Below are 26,033 nucleotides of genomic sequence, written 5' to 3'. Positions count from 1 at the left end.
TTTGATGATAAATGACAGGAACTGGAGGGACCGGACTGGGACCGGCGGGAAGACTTGTTGAATTGAACTGATGAACTAAGAACTTGACTCTGGACTGGAACAACTTGGACTGAACTGATGAGCTTGGAACTTGACTCTGGACTGGAGCAACGTGGACTGAACTGATGAGCTTGGAACTTGACTCTGGACTGGAACAATGTGGATAGAACTGATGAGCTTGGAACTTGACTCTGGACTGGAATAATGTGACAATGGCTGAAGGGAAGTCAGGTAATGCTGAGACGAGGGCTAAACAGGGTAATCTGGAATTTCTATGACAAAAGCTGGAACTCAGGTGCAGGCTGGATTGGATAATTGGGAATAACAGGTTTCAGGAAGGAATGGGTAGGTTTGGGAATTTTAGGTTCAGGGAGGGAGTAGGTAGGTAAAAGGAGCAGGAGTTGATCCACAGAAGGAAGCAAGGCAGGGTGACACGATGCAGGTTTACAGAGTGCCAGGGACCAACCAGGAGTAGGACTAGCAGCAGAGCACAGGCCAGGTATTGCTGTAACAGGATGACTGGATGCCAGGTATTACTGTAGCAGGTTTTCGGGATGCACCAGGGGTTGCTGTCAGCAGATTTACTGGATTGCCAGGTTTAGCTGTAGCAGGTTTTCTGGAAGCATCGGGGGTTGCTGCCAGCAGATTTACTGGATTGCCAGGTACAGCTGTAACAGGTTTTCTGGATTGCACTAGGGGTTGCTGTAGTAGGTTTCAGGGATATACTTGAATGCAGAAACAGCATGAACCATACACCACGGGAAGACGAGATGTTCAGGCCCAGAATGCTATCAGGGGAGGGTATATATACCAGGTGGTCTGGTAGTAGAATTCTGAGTGGTGGAAGGCACAACATGAGAAATTCAAACAGGAAGTGGGTACACTCCTGTTGATAGCTCCCGAGTGGCCCAGGCGGCACTGGTACTTGGACCTTCAGAGTGTGTCCGTGGACATTCCTCTGCGGTTGCCGCTAGCCCTGGACCTGCTATCACAGGGTCCTTGTCTTCACCCGGACCTGGCTCGGGTGTCTTTGACGGCGTGGCTGTTGAGACGGCCATGTTAAGGTCCAGGGGGTTTTCCAGCTCTGTGGTGCAAACCATGCAAAGAGCTCGGAAGCCATCCTCTGTAAGGATATACCATCGTGTGTGGCATACTTTCTTCCAGTGGTGTTGACCAAGAGGTTATGCCCCTCGGGAGTTCTGTCTGTCTAGAGTGTTGGCTTTCCTACAGGCGGGGCTAGACCATGGGCTTCGCCTTGCTTCCCTGAAAGTGCAGGTGTCTGCCCTGTCAGTCTGGTTCCATCGTAGGATTGCTGCGCTCCCTGATGTGCGCACCTTTATGCAGGGTGTTCTTCGCATTCAGCCACCTTTTGTTCCACCGGTGGCTCCTTGGGATTTGGCTGTGGTTCTGAGGGCTCTCCAGGGACCGCCGTTTGAACCACTGGGCTCAGTGGACCTCAAATGGCTTACAGCTAAAACAATATTCCTTCTGGCCATTGCTTCGGCCTGGCGTGTTTCTGACTTAGGGGCTCTCTCCTGTAGACCCCCTTTTCTGATTTTTCATAGGAACAGGGCGGTGCTGCGCATTCGTCCTGTATTCCTTCCGAAAGTTTTCAAGTTTCCACATCAACGAAGAAATCGTTGTGCCGGCTTCTAACTCACCTGGGTGAGGCCACTTTGGATGTTGTGCAGGCCTTAAGGATTTATGTTGACCGCACTTCTTCTTTTAGGAAGTCGGACGCCTTGTTTGTCCTCTATGGCTTCCGTAAGAAGGGTTGGCCTGCTTCAAAGCAAACTTTGGCAGGTTGGATTCGTATGGCTATTTTAGAAACTTATCTTCATGAAGGCCTTCCAGTTCCTTCCTCTGTGAGGGCACATTCCACTAGGTCTGTGGGTCCTTCGTGGACGGCTCGATGTGGTGCATCTGCAGTCCAGATCTGCAAGGCTTCCACATGGTCCTCTGTCCACACCTTTGTGAGGTTTTACGCGTTTGACACCTTTGCCTCTCAGGATGCTTCCTTCGGGCGGCAGATTCTCCTTTCAGCACAGGAGCGTCCCCACCCTTAAAGGATACTGCTTTGGGACATCCCCAAGGTATCCTGTGGATACCCTATGGACCCTGATGTAGAAAATATGAGATATGGTAAGAACTTACCTTTGTTATCTCTATTTCTACGAAGTCCATAGGGTTCCACAGGACTCCCGCCCTGTCGCACCTGTGCTGCAGATGGGCTTTACTCTGGTCACCGTTTTTTTCTTCCTTCTCCTTCTCCGGCCTATGGCTTGGTACGTAACTGAGATGCCTTGGCTCGGGGGCTGGGTATAGGAGGGGGACCCTAGTGCATCCTGGGAGGCTGAAAACTTAACTTTATGGTGCCCGATGCCTGACGTCATCACCTATACACCAAGGTATCCTGTGGAACCCTATGGACTTCGTAGAAATAGAGATAACAAAGGTAAGTTCTTACCATATCTCATATTTTTGCCCTCCAGGAGGCAATTTACTCCCTGCTGCAGGCATGGGTGATAATCCGGGTTCCTTTGGTTCAACAAGGATGGGGTTATTACTATAATGTTTTTGGTTCAGAAATCAAATGGGATTCATCGCCCTATTCTAAATTTGAACACAGTCAACAAGCGTATTTGTGTACCCAAGTTCCGTATGTAGACTCTTCGGTCAATTATTTTGGCGATGGAACCTGGGAATTTTATGGCTTCCCCGGACATTCAGGATGCGTATCTGCACGTGTCTATTACGCCAACCAACCAACAATTTCTACGGTTTGCTGTCCTACTACAACATTACCAATTTCAGGCACTGCCCTTTGATCTTCACCAAAATAATGGCAGTTACGACGACCTACCTCAGGCTTCAGGGAATCAGAATACTCCCATACCTGGACGACCTTCTGATATTGGCACAGTCTTCAGCTGTTCTACAACACCATCTCCAACTGACCATTGCCTGCATACAGACGCATGGCTGGATCATCAATTGGAAGAAATCCTCTCTTTCTCCAATACAGCAGTTGGTACATCTGGGGGCACTTCTGGATTCTCAGGCACAAAGGGTGTTTCTGCCAGAGGACAAGATTTCTGCATTATTATTGCGAGTACGCAAATTGTGAGTACGCAAGCGAAGGGTATCCATTTTATCAGCGATGCAGGTCCTAGGGTCAATGGTATCCACCTTTGACATGGTGCAATATGCTCAGTTCCACTCCAGACACCTGCAAATATTGATTCTCTCCCGGTGGATTGGGCAGTATCATCTAATACAGTCCCAGAGGATCCTTCTTACTCCGGAGGTTCGGCTCTCTCTCGTGGTGGCTACAAAAGGCTCATCTGGACAAGGATCATCCATTCTGGATTCCAAATTGGGTGCTGCTCACCATGGACGCCAGTCTTCGCAGATGGGAGGCGATGACAGGTCATCATACCTTTCAGGGGAGATGGACAAATCAGAAAAGTCACCTGCCCATAAACATCCTGGAGCTTCGCGCAGTATACAAAGCGCTCATCCTGGCACAGGACCTACTCCAAGGTCGGTCCAGATCCAGTCCGACAACGCGACCACAGTAGCCTATCTCAATCATCAGGGAGGCACGCAAAGTCATGCAGCCATGAGGGAAGTGACAAACATTCTGATATGGGCAGAACGTCATCTTCCGGCTATCTCGGCAATATTCATCCCTGGAGTCCTCAACTGGGAAGCGGACTTCCTAAGTTGTCAGGACATACACGCCGGAGAGTGGGCTCTCCACTCGGGGTTATTCAACTTCTAGTAAACAAATGGGGCCTACCAGATGTAAACCTCGTGGCCTCACATTACAACCACAAGGTCCCAAGGTTATGGGTCCAGGACCAGAGACCCCTCAGCAGCCTTCGTGGACACGCTGGCAGTGAGGTGGGACATCAAGCTGGTGTATCTCTTTTTTCCGATTTCCCTCCTCCCAAGTGTTCTCGGGAAATTCAAGCGGGAAGGTGGCACAGTAATACTAGTAGCTCCTGCTTGGCCCAGGCACCATTTGTTCATCGACATATGGAGTCTATCCATAGACACTCCATTTCCTCTTCCTCTATGGCTGGATCTGTTAGCGCAGGGTCTCTGCCTGCATCAGGACTTACCTCGTCTGTCTTTGACGGCGTGGCTCTTGAGTTTTTCATCTTAAGAGCCAAAGTTTCTGCCGATGCTTAGGGTACGAAATCCTTCCTCTGCCTGCATCTATTACAGAGTTTGGCATTCTTTTGGTCAATGGTGTTCCCACAGGAAGTACAACCCTAAAGTTTTTAGGTTTTCCCGGGTACTTGTTATTCTCCAGGCTGGATTAGACCTCTGTCTCCGCCTGGCCACTCTGAGAGTAAAGGTTTCTGTGCTGTCCTTTGGTTCCAGCGAAAGATTGCTTCTCTGCCGGATGTTAGAATTTATTTTCAGGGTGTTCTCTGAGTTCAGCCTCCCTTTGTCCCTCCAGTGGCACCATGGGATTTGTCTTTAGTTCTCAAGAGGCTACAAGCTCCCCCATTTGAACCTCTGGACTCAGTGGATTTGAAGTGGTTGACAGCAAAAACACTTTTTCTCCTCGCTATCTCTTCTGCATGCAGAGTCTCTGTTTTGGCAGTGCTCTCTTGTCGCTCCCCCTTTTCGGTTTTTCACAAGGATAGAGTTGTCCTCCGTACACAGGCGGTTACCTTCCTAAGGTAGTGTCCCGTTTTCATGTCAATGAAGAGATTGTGGTTCCAGCTTTTCAGTCTTCAGACCTTTCTCTAAGTGAAGCCTCCCTGGTGTTGGTACACACTCTCTGTATCTATGTGGATCGTACAAACTCTTTTAGAAAATCAGACGCTCTTTTTGTGTTATATGGTTTTCACAAACGAGGCTGGCTAGCTAATACTCTCTGGCTCGATGGTTGCGTATGACTATCTCTCAGACTTACACGCAGGCTGATCTCCCTATTCCAAACACGACGACAGCACATTCTACCCGGTCTGTGGGAGTATCGTGGGCGTTCATCGTGGTGGCTCTGGTGAAACAAGGCAGCCACGTGGTCTTCTGTCCACACTTTTCTTAGGTTCTACGCCTTTGACACTTTTGCCTCTCAGGATGCTTCCTGGGCAGTAGGTACTCCTTTCTGCTCAGGAGTGTCCCCATCCTTAGGGAACTGCTTTAGGACATCCCCATGGTATCCCTGTGGATTCCTAGGGACCCTGAAGAAGAAAATAAGAGTTATGGCCAGCGGTGGTGTATATGTGGAGGAGGACCTGAGGCATCCTGGAAGCTGAAAGCCTAACTGTTTGGTGCCTGGATCACTCCAATCACACTTTTCCCATGGTATCCCGGTGGACCCTATGGACTTCAAATAAAAAGAGTTAAAACAAAGGTAAGTCTACCATAACTCTTATTTTCTTCTTGTCTATTTGTATCCCACAGTAATAAAATTAAAATGAAGGTTTGAAAAAGAAAACTAAAGTAAGTGCTTGGGTGTTGTCATAATCCTCATTTATTTGTAAGGTGCCACAAAACTCTAGTGCATTAGTTTATTAGTACAACTAATCATACAAAAGAAAATTGTACATCCAAACATAACAAGTATATATTGACATGATGAAAAATGTGCAGATGAGAGACAGAGAATATTTAACACCCTGTGAGCTTAGAGACTAGAGACCAATGCTGAAACTGTAGTATCTAGTTGTACTAGGAGTGGACTGTAGACGATATGGCATCCAACAGGAGAAATTTCAGATGCAGACATGACTATAGTGAAAAGGTGATTGATATTTAATCAGAGTAAATCAGAAATTACTTTTTTAGATCTGAATATATACATCAAGAATAATCACATACAAACAATGAATTACACTAATCCCACGGACAGCAACGCCTATATTAATATGACTAGTAATCACCACCCGGTGTGGCTCAGAAATATACCTAAAGGTCAGATAAGAAGAATTAGGCGTAACTGTACAGAAGTGGAGGTCTTTACAGAACAAGCTGACCAGTTAAAAATGAAATTTGTCGCTAAAGGGTACTCTAAAAAAGAGCTAGAAATCCCATTTAATGAAATGAAAGAGGTAGATAGGGAATTATTATTACAAGCAAAAGACAAGAACAATAAGAAAAAAGATGAGCTGAAAATACCTTTCATCACCACCTTCAATTGTCAATTCAAACAAATAGAAAAAATTATACGAAAATACTGGTATCTATTACAGAAAGATCCGGTCTTGAAATCCGTAATCCCTGATAGACCAATTTTTATATATAAGAAGGCTGAGAATCTGAAAAATAGACTGGTAAAAAGTGCTGTTCCATTGAAATGACCAATAGGATTAAATCTAAAGGTTTCTATCGCTGTGGCATGTGTTCTATGTGCAAAAGCCATGTAGGGCAACAGAGCAAACTAGAAAATTACAGTTCCAAAACAACAGGGGCCACACATGACATTACACAATTTATTACTTGTAATAGTGTCAATTGCATATACTTAATACAGTGCAAGTGTGGACTCCAATATGTTGTTCGAACTTCCAGATCCTTGAAAGAAAGATGGTCTGAACACGTAAGAAACATCAAAAAGGGTTTTGAGAAACACTCATTATCATTGCACTTTAAAGAACATCACAATAGCTCCATTAGAGACATCCATAGAGTAATGGGTTTCCAATTGAAAAACAATGGAGAAAGAAAAAGATAGAGAACAATCTAGCGAAAGTAGAAATGGGGATGATTTACGAATTAGGTACTCTACATCCTAAGGGTATGAATATGGATTTCAAATTAAAATGGTTTTTATAAGTACAAAGCACAATATATATTTATAGACCGGTATTTTAAATACATCATATTAGTAACCTGATATTTTATACAGTCTGTATGAATTTTATACATTGATTTTATGAATAGTGATTTTTTTAAATGTCTATATCTTTATCTATATGTTTTTATATATTCCTTTATATTTATATTATGTTTTACATTATATTGTTCAATAAGAGTAATAATGTGACTACACACAGGATTGAAAGGTATGGTCGCTATAATATTAATAGATGGATCACCTTTCCTTTATTAGTATGTAACCTTTATACAGTGCTGGAACACAAGGGAACATTATTATATATGGACATAAGATTTCCGGGGGAAGTCTGTAAGCCCGGTCCCTAGATATCTGGTAAACAGTATAAAGTCCGTCACTCATAGACAGGGCTATATCCCTGACTCATAGGGAGACGCTTGCGTTCCACAACAACGGGGGGTGGAACGCATGCGTGCTCCTAGTCAACATCCAACGGACCACTTCTAACCGGAACTGGCAGACGACGCAAACCGAAGGAGTCCGGCCAGTATACTAGTGAGAGTCTGTCACATACTATCAGGACAGCAACTCTGGCCCTTGTGGAAGCGCGTGCGTTCCACTGCGTAGAAGGTGGAACGCACAAGCCTCCCCTAGGGATTGTATATGAACTTTGGCAAATAGGAACCGGAAGTTGATGCGTACCACTGGTGTAGTAAAGTGGAACGCAAACGATATAATATACACTCAGATTATTAAGACTGAACTGATTCCTTATGGTTTTAATTACAGTACATCTTGTAAGTTGTTTTATGTGTTTGATGTTTATATATGTAAGTGCTTCACCCCAATAATCCGCTAATTACAATGGATCAATGAATGAGGAGGGAGGGGGTTTTAAAGAATACAGACAGTCTAGACCTACACACCTTGACAAGGGCATTTAATGGGAGTGCATAATTAGTAAAGGAGTGTCATCGACCACGTCACTTGGTTGTCTTTTAGCCTGAACTGCTCGCAGTGATTGCGGTAGAAAAAACCTACCACAAGCACTGCGAGCAGTTCAGATGCCTTTCGATGTACCCGTTTAATCTACTAAATACCGGAGATGACGTGTGTTGTGAACGGCAAAGGGGCGTCTTTACAAAATAGCGCATTTTTCGTTCGCTCGCTCAGACATAGAGGCGTCAACAAACCGCAAAGAGCGAGCGCTCAATTTAAATAGCCAGCCCCTTTTTTTGGAACGACCGTCCGCAAATAGCGTCCGGCTCTGAATCAGGCCCTCAGTCCGACCATGGTAAAGAGCAGGGTCGTGGACCCGGGACAAAGTCACGGGTTGTTTGTTATCAGACATACCAAAATCCCAGGTCAATGCATGTTCACGTATTTTGATGTATGTCTGAAAGAGGTATGAGTGGATTTTTGCAAACTGAAGTAGATTTGCTTGGCGAACAATGTGATAATAAGACAGGATACATTTGGAATGGAGTAATTTTGTGTTTATAGAGCAAGCAGGTCATTTATAGAAGTTGGACATGGTGCAAAGACAGGAGAAAACGAAGCCCAGGGTGTGTCCATTGAAATGGGGGAGATTACATCCTGTGGGAGAGAGACCAAAGTAGGAAGCAGAGGCAAGAGTTTAGAGGACGCACTAATTTCAGTTATCAGTGGGACTGTTGAAATCCCCCAAAATGAGAGTGGGTAGGACGTGAAAGATCCAGGCTGCAAAGTTGTCAATGAGCAGGGAGACACGGGGTATATTTACTAAAGTGCAGGTTTTTAGAAGTGGAGATGTTGCCCACAGCTATTATCTTCTAGAATGTGCTAGATAAATGTTAAGTAGAAGCTGATTGGTTGCTAGTGGCAACATCTCCACTTCACACTTTAGTAAATATACCCCTAAGGTTCATTACATGGTATACAGTCGGGAAGCCGGCTGCTGGAATCCCAGCAGCCGGCTTCCCGACTGCTTTATCCCTCCGTGGGATAAATGACCGGCGTCTATATCTAGACAGCCGCGGTTTAGGTTTAGAGCACCCGGGGTGGGACTTAGGGATAGGCACCCCCCCGGGATTGTTATGGTTAGGCTAGGGGGAGGGAGGGTTAGGCACCCCCGGGGGGGACTTAGGGTTAGGCACCCTCCCGGGGGACTTAGGTTTAGGCAGCGGGGAAGGGGGGGGGGTTAGGGTTAGGCACAGGGGGGGAGGTTAGGGTTAGGCACCCCTAAGGAGGGTTAGGGGGGTTAGGTTAGATTAGTTCATACTTACCTTACCACGATCGGGATTTCCAACGCTGTCGGGCCTCCGCTGCCGGGCTTTGCTGTTTTGTCGGGCTGCCACTGCCGGGATTCGAACTCCCGGCCATGCGGCAGCCGGCATATCATACCGATTCCCTAGACATCATACTAAAGGATTGATCCGGATTCAAGGTAACAGCGACCACAATAAAGAAGCCATTTGGACATTATTACAGGCTCCATTCTAATTGTATTCTGGTATGGACTCTTTAATGGTGATCTATGTATTTGTTATATGCTGTTTTTACATATTTCTCCTGCAACTGTGCTAGACTGGTTTACTACTTTTGACTCTTTGATGGATATGGAAGACTTATTTTCTTACAAGGTAGCTGCCTGCAAAGCTTTTTGGCATACTTGGCTCCGCTGGATTGATTTTAATGGGTCCTCCTCTTACAAGTCTAATCTAACCTAGCCTCTGTAGTGATTTATTCTGTGTGACTTTACTACATCTTCCTGCTTTTTTATTGCCTGATGTGGCCTCCTGGACCCAGGACTACCTTACCTTTGCTTGATCCGCTCACCTTATGACTCTGCTCCTCCTGATCATCTCATTTCAATTTACATTTAAAATGCCACCTTTATTTGCTTGAGCCATTGGTTACTGACTCTGTGCTTTGCTTATTGACTCCCTTACCAACACCCAATTTATCCTATTTCCCTTCACTACCCTCCCTTCACTATAATGTTGTCAAGTTTATAGTTCTGCTGTTGTGCTGGTATGCATTATTTGTTTCTATGTCTAGGCTAGCCCCATTGCCTAGTGGCTGCTACTTTTTTTTTTCGGTATGTGCACCTGTAACTTGTCATTAATGTTTTTTATGGGCTCGCTACCAACATAGTATTTTTGATGCCTTATTTAAAAATGTATACAAAGGCACAACACATTTCACTACTGAACCCTAAAACCCTATAAAAATGCATAATTAAGATGCGTCTAGCATATATATTTTACCCATTAACCAAGTTCAAATGTGTATACAAGCCCTAAATGGATGAAAACAGTGGACTTTAGTAGGTTAAAATCCAGTCTGTTGTGCACTTGCTTTGGACTGTAATATTTATATAGTGGAGATGGATATTTTGTGCGAAAAAACTCATATTAAATATGAATTTAACTGCTCCATTGTGGTTTTACTTTTGCTTTTCTTTTGACTAAAGCAGTAATAATAATATACACATATTAAACTTGCTTTGTTTTGGTCAATAATGTGAAATCATTTGTTTTGGTAAAAATATAGCTTTACAGAATAATCAGAATTTTCTGTATCAAGATACAGGTTGAGTCTCCCATAATCCAAATATTCCGAAATACAGATTTTTTTTAGCATGACTGAAATAGTGAAACCTTTGCTTTTTGATGGTTCAATATACACAAACTTTGTTTAAGGCACAAAATGATTTAAAATATTGTATAAAAATACCTTCAGGCTGTGTGTATAAGGTGTATATGAAACATAAATGAATTTCATGTATGTACACAAACTTTGTTTGAGCTACAAAATATTGCATACAATTATCTGCAGGCTGTGTGTATAAGGTGTATATGAACCATAAATGCATTCTGTGTTTAGATTTGGGTCCCATTCCCAAGATATTTAATCGTGTATGCAATTATTCCAAAATATGGAATATTCCGATAGCCAAAATACCCATGGTCACAAGCATTTTGGATATGGAAGACTCAACCTGTACAATGCAGTCCTTATAATAGAGACATTTATTTATTAAAAAGATTTTTGGATTTATGTTTATTATTCTAGATCAGTCTCTCTTTATTTTACCCATAGTTAGTTAGGATCAATCTCTTCTCTCTTTTTGTTATATTACAGCGCATTCAGTCAGGCATTTTAAAAGCATTCAATAACCCAACCACTAAAACTGCAGATGATGATACAAAGAGGAAAGTCAAAGGTACTTTTATTCTTTAGAATTTGTATTTTATTTTTCTACATATAATGAAATTATCTTAATTTAGTGGTGACATTTATAAATTATGTAGATCCAGAAGGCCAGAGGAAATTGTTAAGCAGTAAAAAAAAAAAAAAAAAAAAAAAAATTGAAAATTTATTATAATTAAATGCAACATCACTTTTTTGCTAGTGTTATTATTACCAGTTATTTATATGGAATGCAGTTTATGTGCCGGTGGACGGGATGCTGGCAGTTACAATACCGCCGCCCGGCATAATGCCGACGCCAATATCCCAAAGGACATCAGAAAATGGGTGTCGGCATCCCGACTGCCGGAATCCCGATTGGCGCTAAGTATGCGCGGTTAGCCAGGGATGGGGGGGTTAGGATTAGACACCCTCCGGGGAGGGTTAAGATTAGGCTACTGGAAGAGGAGGTTAGAGTTAGGCACCCCCCTCCCCCGGGAGGTGTAGGTTTAGGGTACGGGAAGAGGGTGTTAGCCACAACCGAGGGTAGGTTAGGGTTAGGCACCCCCCGGGGAGGTTAGGATTAGGCACTACTAAGGGAGGATTAGAGTTAGGGGGGGCAGGGGAAGGGTTAGGATACTTGCCTGCCCCTGTCAGGATTCTGCACCATCCGAGCTTCCAGCGTCGGTATTTGAACACGCCGGCATCTCATACCGATTCCATTTATATAGCACACACATATTCTGCAGCGCTTTACAGAGAATATTTGGCCATTCACATCAGTCCCTGCCCCAGTGGAGCTTACAATCTATATTCCCTACCCCATGCTCGCACACATACACACTAGGGTTAATTTTTTTTTGTTGGGAGCCAATTAACCTACCAGTATATTTTGGAGTGTGGGAGGAAACTGAAGAACCCGTAGGAAACCCACGCAAGCACAGGGAGAATATACAAACTCCACACAGTTAGGGCTGTAGTTGGAATTGAATCCACAACCTCAGTGCTGTGAGGCAGTACTGCATTGTCTGTGCTGTTGATTATTGTTGATTGTTCACTAAAAAGCTAAACTTCTCTAAGATTATGGAGTCAATTCAATTAGACGTTATTAGGGTGAATTGCTGTAGTAATGGCGTGGATACACCACCAATTGCCCCGCAACTCACTCCCCCTCATGGTACAGTCTCACCCTGGACTTGTGGATTTTGTACGCAGCTTTATGGGGCTGCAACCAACAATCAGCATAAGTGCGGCATATAGCCGCAGGTTACTCGCAGACACGGGAAAGTCGTGTCTAATTTTTTCCTAGCCCCATAGAGCTGCATAAAAAGTCCACGAGTCTGGGGCAAGATTATGCTTCAAGTGAGGTGCGTTGTGGAGCCGTTGGCATTGTTTCCACATTGTTACAATGGCAAATCGCACCTCTTGCGTTTAATTGAATTAACCCCTAAAATGTATTGACATTATTTTGTCTATATGTAGTTTACCTATTTTTGCAGTTGAAACTTCTTGCATGTTAATTTTGCAGCAGTGCCCTAATTCCATTTATCCATAAATTGGGTCTTTAATATGTATCACCAAAAAGTTTCAAATAAGATGTTATGGTTAAAATAAACATGTGTGTTTTCCTAGATGATTCTCTAGTGCCATCTTGTGGTGTGTTATTCAATAATTCTTTGGACTAATAATAGCATATAATCTGGACATATAAAATCTATCATTCTGTTTCAAGCATACTAGGGCCCAAAAGTTATAGCTTACAAGATGCACCATGTTGCGTGATTTTGGTGATTTCGTCTCTAGATTTAAGCGGCATCTTTTTAAAAGCAAAAAAAACAGCTGCTTTAAATTTAGCTGCAAAATAACAGACATCTCACAATTTGTTGTGTGTTGCAGGATATTACATTTGTGCCATATATTTGATGATGTTATGCAGTTGTAATCCAATTTCTGCATAACCAATGCTGAATCACTAAAACATTCTTATATTTTTAAACACATGTACTATTGCAAGAATTTCCTTTGATATTATTAAATATCATTATATTCTCTGTGCCCAGCCTATGGAAGAGAAGGCAAAAAGGCAAATTTCATTGACAGAATATTCATTGGTGAATTAACCAGTACGATCATGTGTGAAGAATGTGAAACTGTAAGTATAGTTTATTAGTGTCTAAATGTAAATTTACCACTTTGCAGTCTGAAACATGGAGCTGTCTCTTGAAATGTGTATGAGAGGACCAGCTGATTGCCTAGTGTAGAATCTTCCAAAAATTAGTGACCAAGGGGATGATCTAAAACTGAATGTAAAACATGCCTGTTTAAGTATACACAGATACAGATGCATCTTACCTTTTCTTGTATATATTTTGAGTTACTTGCTCTGTAAGGTATATGCAACCTTTAATGTAATGCACAGAATTATGTACAGCATCCATGATCTTCTACTAGAAAAATACACCCATCTTCTGTAGATACGGAATTGTGTAAGGAATACATTTCAATGATACATTGTATGCCAAATGCATACAACTGAGGTATGTTTTATTTACGTTGACTTCCTTACTGTTCCACACTTGCATCTGTCTTTCCCAAGCGCAAGGTGCCACACGCAGGTCATAATACTGGTGCAAGTTGTGCATATTCACAATCTGGGAAATTTTGCCTTGCACATGCACTTACATTATTATATAACCTCCATAGTCTTTCAATTCGCAGGGACATGTAGGAGCAACAGTGTTCTCTCCAGAATGTTTTTTTTCAACCACGCGGCATCAAGAAGTAGCCGGGTGAGGTCCTTCGCAATAATGAAATGTTAAAATCCTGACCTTATATTGATTTAACTTTGAGATGAAAATTTCTTCTTCAGGGTCCATAGGCTCCACAGGGTGTAGGTGGTGGATCAGGAATCCGGGCACCACATAGTTAAAGCTTTAGCTCTCAGGATGCATTGGTCCATCCCCCTATGCCCCGCCCCCGAGCCAGAGGCAACTCAGTTTCGTTGGTGAACGGCCGGAATCGGTCACCATTAACGCAGGGGGCTGCTTAGGCAGCCCTAAGGCTTTTTATTTTATGATTTTATTATTTTACTTTTACTACTTTAGAGCGCGCAGCAGCAGACTGTACGCCGTGACGCCAGTACAGATCTGGGGATCTCGGCGGGCATCCCGGGGTCAGTGCTAGCCAAGGCCCTGAGGAGGACCCAGACTTCAGCCGGACGCTAAGAGAACAGGTAAGGTGGCGGTGACCCACGCAGGCAGTCTTACCTCCGGTCTCGGGACAGACCGGAGGTGCTGAGTGTGGACACAGGCTCCAGCCACTGTGATCCACTAGACCGTGGTGCGGGAACCAGCGTCCCGGTGGGTAAAAAAAATCGACAACGGGAGGTCAGCTTCCCCCGTTATAGCGGCCCCTCTCCTCAGCTCAGGGCACCATTCCACAGAGGTCTCTCTTCCTTGAGCTGCTCTTCTCCTCGGCCCACGCCCCCTCTGAGGTCTCCGGCGGCCATTTTCTAAAGGCACAGCCATAGCTCTCTCGGGGGGATATGTAGGGTCTGTTCCCCTACATACCTCCCTGGGGTCTGCGTATGTAGCGCTATAGCCTACAGGAGTGTGTGTAGTTGATTGCAATGCCAGTTTGCAGTTATATGTTATTTCTGCATTGTATGTGCCTAATGCTAGCGTTGCCTGTCTGTTTTCCATTCTACTGTCAGCATATATCTTTCCCTTTTCTTTTTTTTTCTGATTTTACCCTAACATTCAGGTGTATTCAGGGGTTTTCCTGTACCTCACATATATAGAACTAAGTATTTGTGAGGTTTGTCACATACAGTTGCATTGTGCCATATTTGTGCTGTGTACTCCTGCAGCTTACCCAAGCATAAGACAGGACCAGTATATTGCATTCCTACTAGTATCCTACATACACGGTGGTTGCATTATACCCACTGCCATATTGTGTGCCATATTACTCTGCAGCTATGTCTAGCAAAGGCAAGAGTAACAAACAGGCATCTGCACCCATACTGCTCTCATGCAAATTATGTGCTGCAGGCTTAAGTGAGGAGGATTTGATACATGATGGGTTATGTAGTAAGTGTTATACTCCACAGGCCCATCAGACAACCCAGCGTCTGTACAAAAGAGCCTCCCTGGGCTTTATTTTCTCAGGTTCTGACCATTATTGCGGACCGCCTGGTGGTTCCGGCTGTCATTCATCCTATGGGATTATCACAGCAGTGTTATTGTCACAGTCCATGCAACTCTCAGATTCTGAATTATCATCTGAGGAGGCAGTAGATGCTGATTTCTCTAACCCTGACTCCCCTCTGTAGGAGGATGAGAGTCGGTCAAAAATTAATATTCCTGCCTTGGTACGAGTTGTCAGATCATTCTTATTAATAGAAGATGAAGAGCCAGCCCCTAAATCCAAGCACCCGCTGTTTAAATGACAGAAAGTGGCTTCAGCAGAATCGGATCAACTAGCTGAACACATGGCTGCAGCCTGGTAAGAGGTTTCAACCACAAAAACGTCTGACCTCATGTTACCCTTTTCCTGTGGCTCATTGTGCAAAATGGGAAACAACCCCAGCGGTGGATTCACATGTTACGCGTTTAATTAAAAGCGCTACTTTGCCTATTCCTACAGTTACTTCCTTGAAGGATCCTACGGATAGGAAAGTGGAAGCTTGCCTGAAATCGATATACTCTCTTTCACTGGATGTTGCCCGTCCATCCATGGCTATTGCATGGGTGGCTAAAGCTATAGAGAGCCGGGCTGACGCACTTGAAGAATCTTTTTTCCTCAGATGCTTCTAGGGATCAGATGTCTTTTTTTGCTCACATTCGAGATGCAGCTTTCTGTATTGGAGAAGCGACATTGGATGCCAGTCTCCTAACCTCCAGAGTCTCGGCCGCTGCTATGTCTGCCCGCCGTACAATGTGGCTGCGCTCATGGAAGGCAGATGCGGATTCCAAGAAAGGCCTAGAATGGTTACCCTACAAATGGGGAGATCTTGTTTGGCCCAGACCTTGACAAATTTGTAACCACGTTGCCAGCATCAAAAACTGCATTTCTGCCTTCAGCAACTACTTCTACTAGGCCTCGGACTACATCATTTAAGTCCTTTCATCCTCAGGGAAAACCTAAAGATTAGTCTTTTCCTAGGCAGTCTGCTTCCACTAGGGCCGCCAAACCCAGGACCAATCAGACCTGGAACACCAGATGCCCTGTTTCAAAACCCGAGGATAAACCCTCAGCCTGACGGAACGGGTCTCGGGATGCTTGGGTAAGAGAAGTGGTCTCTCACGGGTACGCCCTCTTATTTCCCAGACGTTCTCTCCACCAGTTTTTCTACACAGGCCCTCCTCAGACCTGAGCAAGGCCTTACAATACAGTCCTTGCTGCAAGCAGGGGGAATTGTGCCAGTTCCACTATCTCAGCGAGGGACTGGTTATTATTCTACTCTATGTCTAGTTCAGAAGCCAAATGGGTATCATCGCCCTATACAAATCCTTGAACAAATTCATCAGGGTACCCAGGTTCAGGATGGAAACCCTGCACTCCATAATCCTAGCTCTGGAGCCTGGGTACTTCATGGTATCTCTGGATATTCAGGACGCGTACCTACAGGTACCTATAGCGCCCTCACATCAGCGATATCTCCAGTTTGCTATACAGCAACACTTCCAATTTCAAGATCAGCCCTTTGGACTATCCACAGCTCCACGGGTGTTTACCAAAATTATGGCTATCATGGCGGCCCACTTACGTGGTCAGGGTGTCCGACTGTTACCATATCTGGACGACCTCCTGCTCCTAGCAGGATCTCCAGAAGTGCTTCACCGCCATTGCTTTCCTACACAAGCACGGATGGTTAATCAATTGGAAAAAGTCCTCCCTGAATCCCTCACAGAGAATGAGTCATCTGGGAGCCCTGCTGGATTCTCAGGATCAGAGAATCTTTCTGACATCAGACAAGATCTCCACACTTCAACTACGAGTGCGCAGATATCTCCACAGTCGCCGAGTGTCGATCCACTTGGCAATGCAGCATCTGGGATCCATGGTGTCCACCTTTGACTTGGAATATGCTCCGTTCCATTCCAGGCCTTTGCAAGGGCTGATCCTCTCCATGTGGAATGGGTAACCCCATCGGATCAAAGCTCAGACAAGGGTCGCCCCTTTTGGATCCTTGACTGGGTAATCCCAACATCGGACGCCAGTCTCCAGGGCTGGGGTGCAGTGACCGGTCCGCACTCATTTTAGGACCGTTGGACATCGGTCGAATCAGCCCTGCCAATCAACATATTGGAACTTCGAGCTGTCTACTGGGCCCTCAACCTGGTCCAGCACATACTTCACGGAAAACCTGTACAGGTTCAGTCCGATGATGCCACAACACTGGCTTACATCAACCATTTAGAAGGTACTCGAAGTCAGACAGCAGTGACAGAGATGTCCCGCATTTTGACATGGGCCGAGGGTCACATCCTGGCTATTTCGGCAGCATTCATTCCGGGAGTTCTCAATTGTGAAGCAGACTAAGTCAGCCATTATAACGTGCATCTCTGGGAATGGTTGTTTCACCAACTCCTAATGAACAGATGGGGTCTCCCAGAGGTGGACCTCATGGCCTACCGACACAGTCACAAACTGCCTGTGTACGGGTCCAGAACAAGAGATGCCGAGGCAACCTTTGTAGACGCATTGTCAGTGAAGTGGACCTTCCAGTTTGCGTACCTCTTCCCCCCAGTCTCCCTTCTTCCTCGAGTTCTTCGGAAGTTCAAACAAGACGGAGGCACTGTCCTGCTGGTGGCTCCAGCTTGGCCCAGACGTCATTGGTACTCTTCTTCGAAGTCTCTCCATCAACACTCCGTTCCTGCTGCTTCAACGACTGGACCTGTTGTCTTGGGGTCCTTGCCTTTACCTTGTTCTGGGTCATCTGTCTTTGACGGCGTGGCTCTTGAGACATCCCTCCTGAGGTCCAAAGATTTCTCTAGTGCTGTAGTCAAAATTATGCTCAGAGCGCGTAAGCTAGCCTCTGCTTGGATCTACCACAGAGTGTGGCTTACATTTTTCCAATGCTGTAGTACCAGAAGCTACGACCACCAGGTGTTTAGGATTTCCAGAGTCCTGGCCTACCTTCAAGCTGGATTGGACAAAGGAATCCACCTGGCCTCACTGAAAGTGCATGTCTCTGCTCTGTCCATTTGGTTCCAGCGCACCACTAACAGATATCCACACCTTTCTCCAGGGCGTCATCCGGATTCAACTCCACTTTGTCCCTCCAGTGGCTCCTTGGGATTTGTCAGTAGTTCTTTGCGCCCTCCATTTGAACCCCTGGATTCTGTGAAATTTAAGTAGTTAACAGCGAAGACTCTTTTTCTTCTGGCTATACATCAGCCAGAAGAGTGTCAGATTTAGGGGTGCTCTCCTGTCGCTCCCCATTTCTACTTTTCCACCAAGACAGGGCAGTACTTAGGACTCGCCCTGGTTTTCTTCCAAAAGTTGATACTAGTTTCCACAGTAATGAGGAAATTGTAGTCCCGGCCTTTCAATCAAAAGACCTCTCGGCAGGTTAGGCCTCCTTGGATGTTGTCCGTGCCCCCAGATATATGTGGAACGTACCAGTTCCCTTCTGAAATCAGATTCCTTATTTGTGCTCTATGGATTTCACAAGAACGGATGGCCAGCCAGCAAACAACCGTTGGCTAGATGGCTTCGCATGACTATCTCACAAGCTTCTACGCAGGCAGGCCTTCCGATACCGGCTACTGTTACTGCTCATTCTACTTGTTCTGTGGGTCCTTCGTGGGCAGCTCGCTGTGGCACCTCAGCTAAGCAGCTTTGTAAGGCGGCCACATGGTTCTCTGTCCATACCTTTTTGAAGTTCTAGGCCTTTGATACCTTCGCCTCACAGGATGCTTCCTTTGGGCGCCGATTTCTTCTCTCAGCGCAGGAGCATCCCCACCCTTAAAAGGACTGCTTTGGGACATCCCCAAGGGCCCCCTGTCAGTGGCGTAACTAGGGTATTTGGAGCCCAGGGCAAATTTGAAAAGGGAGACCCCCCCAACATCCCAAGATGTGCGCGCGCCTTCGTCACGCGCGGAAAAAAAAAGGTCATGGTCACTTAAAAATGGGGCGTGTCAACATGACACACCCCTTTATTTTCATGCTGAACATTCCTATCCATATGCACCTTAACCCCAGTAGTGTCCCTTATACAGTACCCCCTGTATGCAGTTGTGGTCCCTCTTATGCAGGCCCATAGTAGTGCCCCTTATACAGTATCCCCAGTAGTGGTCTCCCTTAGACAGCCTCCAATTAGTTCCCCTTACTCAGTACCCCCAGTAGTGGCCCCCCAAATGCAGTGCCCCACGTAGTGTTCCCCCTTATGCAGTGCCCCCAGTAGCAGTCCCCACCATGCAGTGCACCCAGTAGCGGTATCCCCTTATGCAGTGCCCTTTATATGGTGCCCCCAGTAGTAGTCCCCCCCCCCTATGCAGTGCCCTTTATATAGTGCCCCCAGCAGTAGTCCCCCCCCCCATGCAGTTTTCCCAGTAGTGGTCCCCTTATGCAGGCACCTTGTAGTGATCCCCCCCTATCCAGTGCCCCCTGTAGTGGCCCTTCCTATTATTGCCCCCAGTAGTTTTCCCCCGAGTGCAGTGCCTCTAGTAGTAGGCCCCTTTTATAATTCCCCCAGTGGTAGTTCCCCCCAAGTAGTAGTCCCCAGTAGAGTAGGTCCTCCCAATGGCGCCCCCAGTAGTAGCCACCCCTCCCCCAGTAGAGGTCCCCCCAGTAGTAGCCACCCCTCTCCAAGTAGAGGTCCCCCCAGTAGTAGCCACCCCTATCCCAGTAGAGGTCCCCCCAGTAGTAGCTGGCGGCGATGCATGTGTTATGCACAGCCTGAGCCCGCCTCCTGGCGCTATTGGGCAAGCGCTCAGGGGGAGGGAACGTGCTCAGGCGTGCAGCACAGGACCGGCGCTGGAAGCCTAGCGCCGGTCCTGTGTAAATGTGTAGCGCTGACCGCACTCATTGCGGTCGGCGCTACACTGGCTAACTAGGGCGGTCCGGTACCGTGGCTGGCAGCGCCCCCGCCGGTCCAACGGCGCTCGCCCTGCTCTAGTTACGCTACTGCTCCCTGTGGAGCCTATGGACCCTGAAGAAGAAAATGAGAGTTATGGCAAGAACTTTACCTTTGTTAACTCTTCTTTTTTCGAAGTCCATAGGGTCCACAGGGCACCCGCCCTAACGCACCTGTCTTCATATGGGCGATGTTTCTGTTCACCGGTTTCCCGTCTCCTCCTCCGTGAGAGTGTGATTCTTGTGTGTACCAGTCTTCCTTCTCTCTTCTTCTCCAGCCTTTGGCTTGTCACGAACTGAGGAGCCTCGGGGGTGGGGCATAGGGGGATGGACCAATGCATCCTGGGAGCTAAAGCTTTAACTGTGTGGTGCCCAGATTCCTGATCCACCACCTACACCCCCAAGGTCTCCCTGTGGACACTACGGACTTCGAAGAAAGAGTTAACAAACGTAAGTTCTTACCATAACTCTCATTTTTATATATTAATTAATCTCTTCTTCTTAGAAGCCTAGCCATCCCAATTGCTTTGTCACAGGCACAAATAATTTTTTTAAGTGCCCAGATACTGCCTTACTTTGTATAGGTGACAGGTCCACTTTAAGCTATAATAGTTCTGTGCTGTCACTCTAGGATGGTAAAATTGTGCATGCTTAGTACAGAAGTTGGTTGACAGCATGCCAGGGCGAATTGCAGAGGTCTTGAAAAAGAAGGGTCAACACTGCAAATATTGACTCTGCATAAACTTAATGTAATTGTCAATAAAAGCCTTTGACACTTATGAAATGCTTGTAATTTTACTTCAGTATACCATAGTAACATCTGACAAAAATGTCTAAAAATACTGAAGCAGCAAACCTTGTGAAAACTAATACTTGTGTCATTCTCAAAACTTTTGGCCCTGGCTGTAGATTCACACTGTACATGAAATTAGCTGTAAATTGTGGATCTCTTATGGAACTATTTCTATTGTTTTATTTAACATTTGCAGACAATAATGCAGCAAACTATGAAAGCATGAATTAACAAAAAAGATATCAATCTGTTTGTTGCTTACATTTGTGACAGTATCACACCTACTAAACAGTTTAGATTGTTTATGAGCAAAAAATTAAGAAGCATAATAAAATCACTTCTTTTTAAAAAAAAAAGAGTAAATGTATATACACATGTACAAGACTGCTACAGTACTGACATTGTTTTTTGTAGGTCACATCATATGTTTTAAATATGTATTGAAAGAGGAAATAATATTATTTAATATTTGTATGTAGTTTTTAGTAAATATAGTTTTTGACATGGTTCAGTGCTTTGCTTCACCAAAGCTAAGCTGCCACTTGTGAATGGCATTGGTTATTTGCATTAGTTAAACGGAAATTATATTGTATCTAGCAGGATTCACTACTTACTATACATATCATATTTGAATTAATATTGCATGTTTTGAAGAAATTATAATATTGTTTAAATTAATACATTTTGTGTGCACCGTCTTATAATGTGAGTGATGTTTCTTTTCTTTCTTTTCTTGCTTTTCTTCCAGATTTCTTCTGTTCAAGAAGCATTTATTGACCTTTCTCTGCCAATAATAGAGGAGAGGGTAAGTGAAACTGTACACAATCACTATCTCAGAGTTGAACATGTCGACCAGGGCCGTAGCTAGGGTAGTGCGGACGGTGCCATCGCACAGGGCACCACAGGTCAGGGGGTGCTGTTTGGGTCTGTGAAAGTTCAGTTTATTATCATTCTTGCTTGTAGCTTCCTCTTATTTCATCCCCAGCATCTCCTGGCCTCTCCTGTCTCTTCCCTGGCCCTTCCCCGTGAGGCCATTCCCCTTTTTTGGGTGCATTATGTCCCTTTGAAAAATGAGGGGGCACCAATGCTCTTTCTGGCACAGGACACCAAAAAGTCTAGTTACGGCTCTGATGTCGACATCAGAAGGTCGACATTGATGTTGGGTCTGATTCAGAGTTGTACACTTTTATCATCGCTGTGGCGTTTTGGACGTAGCAGCAATGCTAAAATATTCGAATGCCTCAGGAGACGTCTTGTGTAAATAGACGTCTTCCGCCGGCTTCTGTGATCTGCTGCTGCATCTGAGACGCAGCATCAGATTGCTCAGCGTGACCATCGGTCATACTCAGGATGGGCTGGTGCTGTCACGCAGCTGAAGCCAGTGAAGCAGTATACAAGGACGCAGCCAATGGCTTCAGCAAGCCCAGAAAATGGGGCCGACACCACCATTTTCTAGGACGCTGCCCCCACTTAGTCCCGAAATGCCCGTGGCCTGGCAATTACACTGGGGCGTCCAGGCACTTCGAGCGAACTTGCAAACACTGGTCAGCACATGCGCAATACAGATCCTGTGCATGTGCCCATCGCCCACCATCAGGGTTGTATACACACCATCAGGTTTGCATATAACTCTGATTCAGGCCCATCGACACCCGCAACATGAAAAAAAAGGGTGGGTCAGGTGCGCTCTCTAGATGTACGGGATAGGGATGTGTGTGTATTGTGTGGTGCTTGTGTGGAAAAATGGACAAACAACCTGGTATGGGGCGAAACCATTTATTGAGAAGGCACAGTGCTGCTCGGGAATGGTTCCAGGGGTGGTGTGGGGTTGTGTGACTGGCTCGGGGGGAAGATGGATGGACCCTTTCAGGGGGCTCCTTACCGTGCGGTTCTAGACCAGCATGTCTTCCCTACAGTCTTGGTAGCCGTCAGGAGGATGGTGTGATGGTAATGGTATGTGCTGCTGTGGCGGCGTCCTGCACAGTGTAGCATGCATGTAACTTACCTACCGGTAGGTTGCCTTCGATGTGGCGTTGCAGATGGGGTGTGGTAGCGTAGGGGTGATGTGAGTCTAGCCCTGGTTAGGACGGATGGTGGCGGCGCCGGGTGGGCGGTGCTGAGTTTTGCGACATGCCTGGGGTGTGTGGCTGCCCCTTGTGGAGGGTGATGCTGAGTTACAGTCTGTGGGTGGCCACTACCGGTGTATTGGTGAATGGCTGTTTCTGGTTCCTCGATGCGGTCTGGAGGGCCGATCACTGTGTTGCTGGGCGGGTAGCCGATGGTGTGTGCAGATTGATGCCAGAGGGTGGGAGTGTGTCGCAGTCCAGCACAGGGTGCTGTTTGCTGAAGGTGCTCCTGTGAACTCCTGTGCAGCACATGCAGGGGCGATGGATGAGGGTAGTCGCGGTGCTTGCTGCAGCTGTGGTAGCGCGGATCTGGGCGCAAAGGGGTGACTCCGGTCACAGGTCAGGAGTTGGTTGCTGGATAGGGCCGGGTCCTTGTGGTGTGACTCCGGTCACAGGTCGGGAGTTGGTTGCTGGATAGGGCTGGGTCCTTGTGGTGGGAAGGCAGGGGGTAGCAGGTGTGGTAGGAGATGTCTCCAATGCGTTTCGGCTCATGGCCTCCTTGAAGAGTATGGTTAGCGCACATCTCCGATGGTAAGTGGTCTGCGCTTGCGCAGGACCCGTTCTGCAATACCACAGGTAGTTCCCCCAAACCTCTGCCTGATTGACAGGCAGCAGTGTTTGGGGGGGCACTGCGGGGGCAGGGATGGCCTCCCCCGTTTTTTGGGAGAGCTGAGGCCAGGGTCTGTGTCCATGGACTCGGTCAGGCTGCTGTAAGCTTCAGCTACCACAGCCTGGCAAAAGGGTCAACCAATGGTCGCGATTGTTCCGATGGTGATCCCAGGCTGCGACCTCAGGGCCTGATTCAGACCCGCTCGCAACCGGGTCGATGGTGACCCAGAGTGCATGCGCACGACGGAGCCGGCTCCATCGTGCGCATGCGCGAGACCCGGATGTTGAGTGACAGCTCGCCCCCTTTGGTGGGCGGGCCGGGGGGGGGTTGCTGCCCAAACTGAGGCGTTCCCATGAGAACGCCTGTTGTTTGGGGGCGGCCCCACTGACATCACAAGTAAGTCAGTGGAGAGCTGAGAGCTCTGTTAGAGCCGAAAGCTCTATGGGGCTTGCGGATATGAGACCCTACCACAATGGTCTCATCGCAAGCCCGATGGTCACGATAGTCTTGACCATCGCGACCATCATCATGGCCGCTCGCTGTAGCTGTAGGTGGTCACCCACAGCTATGCGAGCGGCCAGGAGGCCGTTCTAAAAATAAAAAAAAAAAGCCCGGCCCTGATTCAGAGCGAGCGCGCTGTCAGAGCGACTGGTTCTGAATCGGGGCCTCAGGGCCTGATTCAGAGCCGCTCGTAAGCGGCCGCTCGTTCGTTCCGAGCGATGTTTGCACAACTGCGCATGCGTACGGATCGTAATACGCATGCGCGAACCAGTCAGTGCGGCCGAAAATCGTTTATTCGCTAAGTAGCGAATGCCTGCTATTTTGAGTGACAGGAGGAGGCGTATGTGGGTGGTAACAGGGGAAGGTGCTTGAAAACGGGGAGTGGAGATCCGAACGCAGGCATGCTTAAAGGTCAAAACGGGCGTTTTATGGGTGTGCATAATTAATACAGCAGCGTCATTGATCACGTCACTGGGTTATTTTATAGTCAGAACTGCTCGCAAGATTGCGGTAGGAAAAACCAACCACAAGAATAGCGAGCAGTTCATACGCTGGTCGATGTACTCGATTAATCTAATAAATAGCGGACATGACGTAGGATGCGAGCGGCCAGGGGGCGTAGTTTTCCAAAAAACGACCGCATGTTTGGTCCGCCCATTCAGACCTTTAGGCGTGAACAGACCGTAAAGAGCGAACGGTTAATTTGAATAGCCACCCCTTTTTTCTGAACGAGCGAGCGCAAATAGCGTCCGGCTCTGAATGAGGTCCTCAGTTCGCAGATGTAGCAAGGAGGTGTCTGTTTCCTAAAGATACCTCCTGCTGCATTTGCTTTTGAAATGGATGAAATTGCACAGCCGACTGTGCAATTCCGTTCATCTCTGAATCAGGCCCGCTGTCAGCAAAGAATTACATATGTTAAATAATTTTAAGTTCAGGTTTCATCCCCTTTGTGTTTTATAACAGATTTTCAATTATTCAAAAATATTATTATTATTTTTTTTTTGCTGATTAGGTCTCCAAACCTGTAAATTCTGGAAAAGGAAATAAAGCTAAACATGCCCAGGAAGGTGATCGCGATGTGTATAACTGCAATAACATGTACAAGAAAGACAATGTAAGGATATTGCATACCATTGTAGAAATGATATAAAGAGTTTTCAGTATCCACACAGAGATCTAGACTTTGCGGGCTGCTAATTGAAATTCGTTTCTATTGTAAGGTGCATAGTATCAATAGTCAGATTTGACTTATGTCTTGTGATGGGGCCGGATTGGGACTAACAATAGGCCTTGGCATTTAAAGAACACAGGCTCATCTCGCGTCGGCATCTGGCTCCTGGCATAGACTCCTCCCCTTACTATTCCTGACTCCTCCCACATTTTAGTCTTTGCTCTTACAAATATAATTAATATTAGAACAACATACAAGTGCACATCATTCTCTGTATTAAAATGCACACAACAGAGCACATCATGCAGGGGATTCATACATATTTGGTTTGTTTCTGTTAGGTACATATGTGTCCTCATACATCTAGCCTCCTTGCAGGTTAAACAGCCCTTCTAGTCCCGCCATGCGTCTTATTTGCACAGTGATGCGAATAGTTAGCACAAGCAGCTCAACTTCGAAAACTTCGGTATAGCGTACAACTCTGAATCAGGCCCTATATATACACGACATATATTGCACCATTTTCTTGAAACGCAAGTTTGTTGCAATACATAAAGTAGTAAGTGTTTAACTGACAATTCTAGAATGATACTTTTGATTGTGTGAGAACCATTACATTTATAAAGAAAATTTATTATTTCTTCTTCAGGTTCCATAGGGATCCATAGGGATACCATGGGGTAATGTGGCTGGAGTGATCCAGACACCAAACAGTTAAGCTTTCAGCTTCCAGAATG

At 46.0% G+C, this 26,033-nt stretch overlaps 1 protein-coding gene across 11 annotated transcripts in view; it reads left to right on the top strand.

Annotated features, from left to right (window-relative positions):
- The window catches only part of USP45 (ubiquitin specific peptidase 45), a 293,573-nt gene that overhangs the window by 237,168 nt on the left and 30,372 nt on the right, over positions 1-26,033 (top strand). For all 11 annotated transcript variants that reach the window (XM_088472232.1, XM_088472241.1, XM_088472266.1 and 8 more), the window contains exons 10-13: positions 10,964-11,045; positions 13,072-13,163; positions 21,637-21,693; positions 25,138-25,239. In XM_088472232.1, the coding sequence (XP_088328358.1) occupies positions 10,964-11,045; positions 13,072-13,163; positions 21,637-21,693; positions 25,138-25,239 (333 nt within the window). The remainder of the gene's footprint in view (positions 1-10,963; positions 11,046-13,071; positions 13,164-21,636; positions 21,694-25,137; positions 25,240-26,033) is intronic.

This window comes from Taudactylus pleione, unplaced genomic scaffold (assembly GCF_031769625.1).
Source record: "Taudactylus pleione unplaced genomic scaffold, aTauple2 ptg000015l, whole genome shotgun sequence".
Taxonomy (NCBI): Eukaryota; Metazoa; Chordata; class Amphibia; order Anura; family Myobatrachidae; genus Taudactylus; species Taudactylus pleione.
The sequence above is the reverse complement of the archived record's forward strand: the minus strand, read 5'-3'. Positions and strand labels throughout refer to the sequence as shown.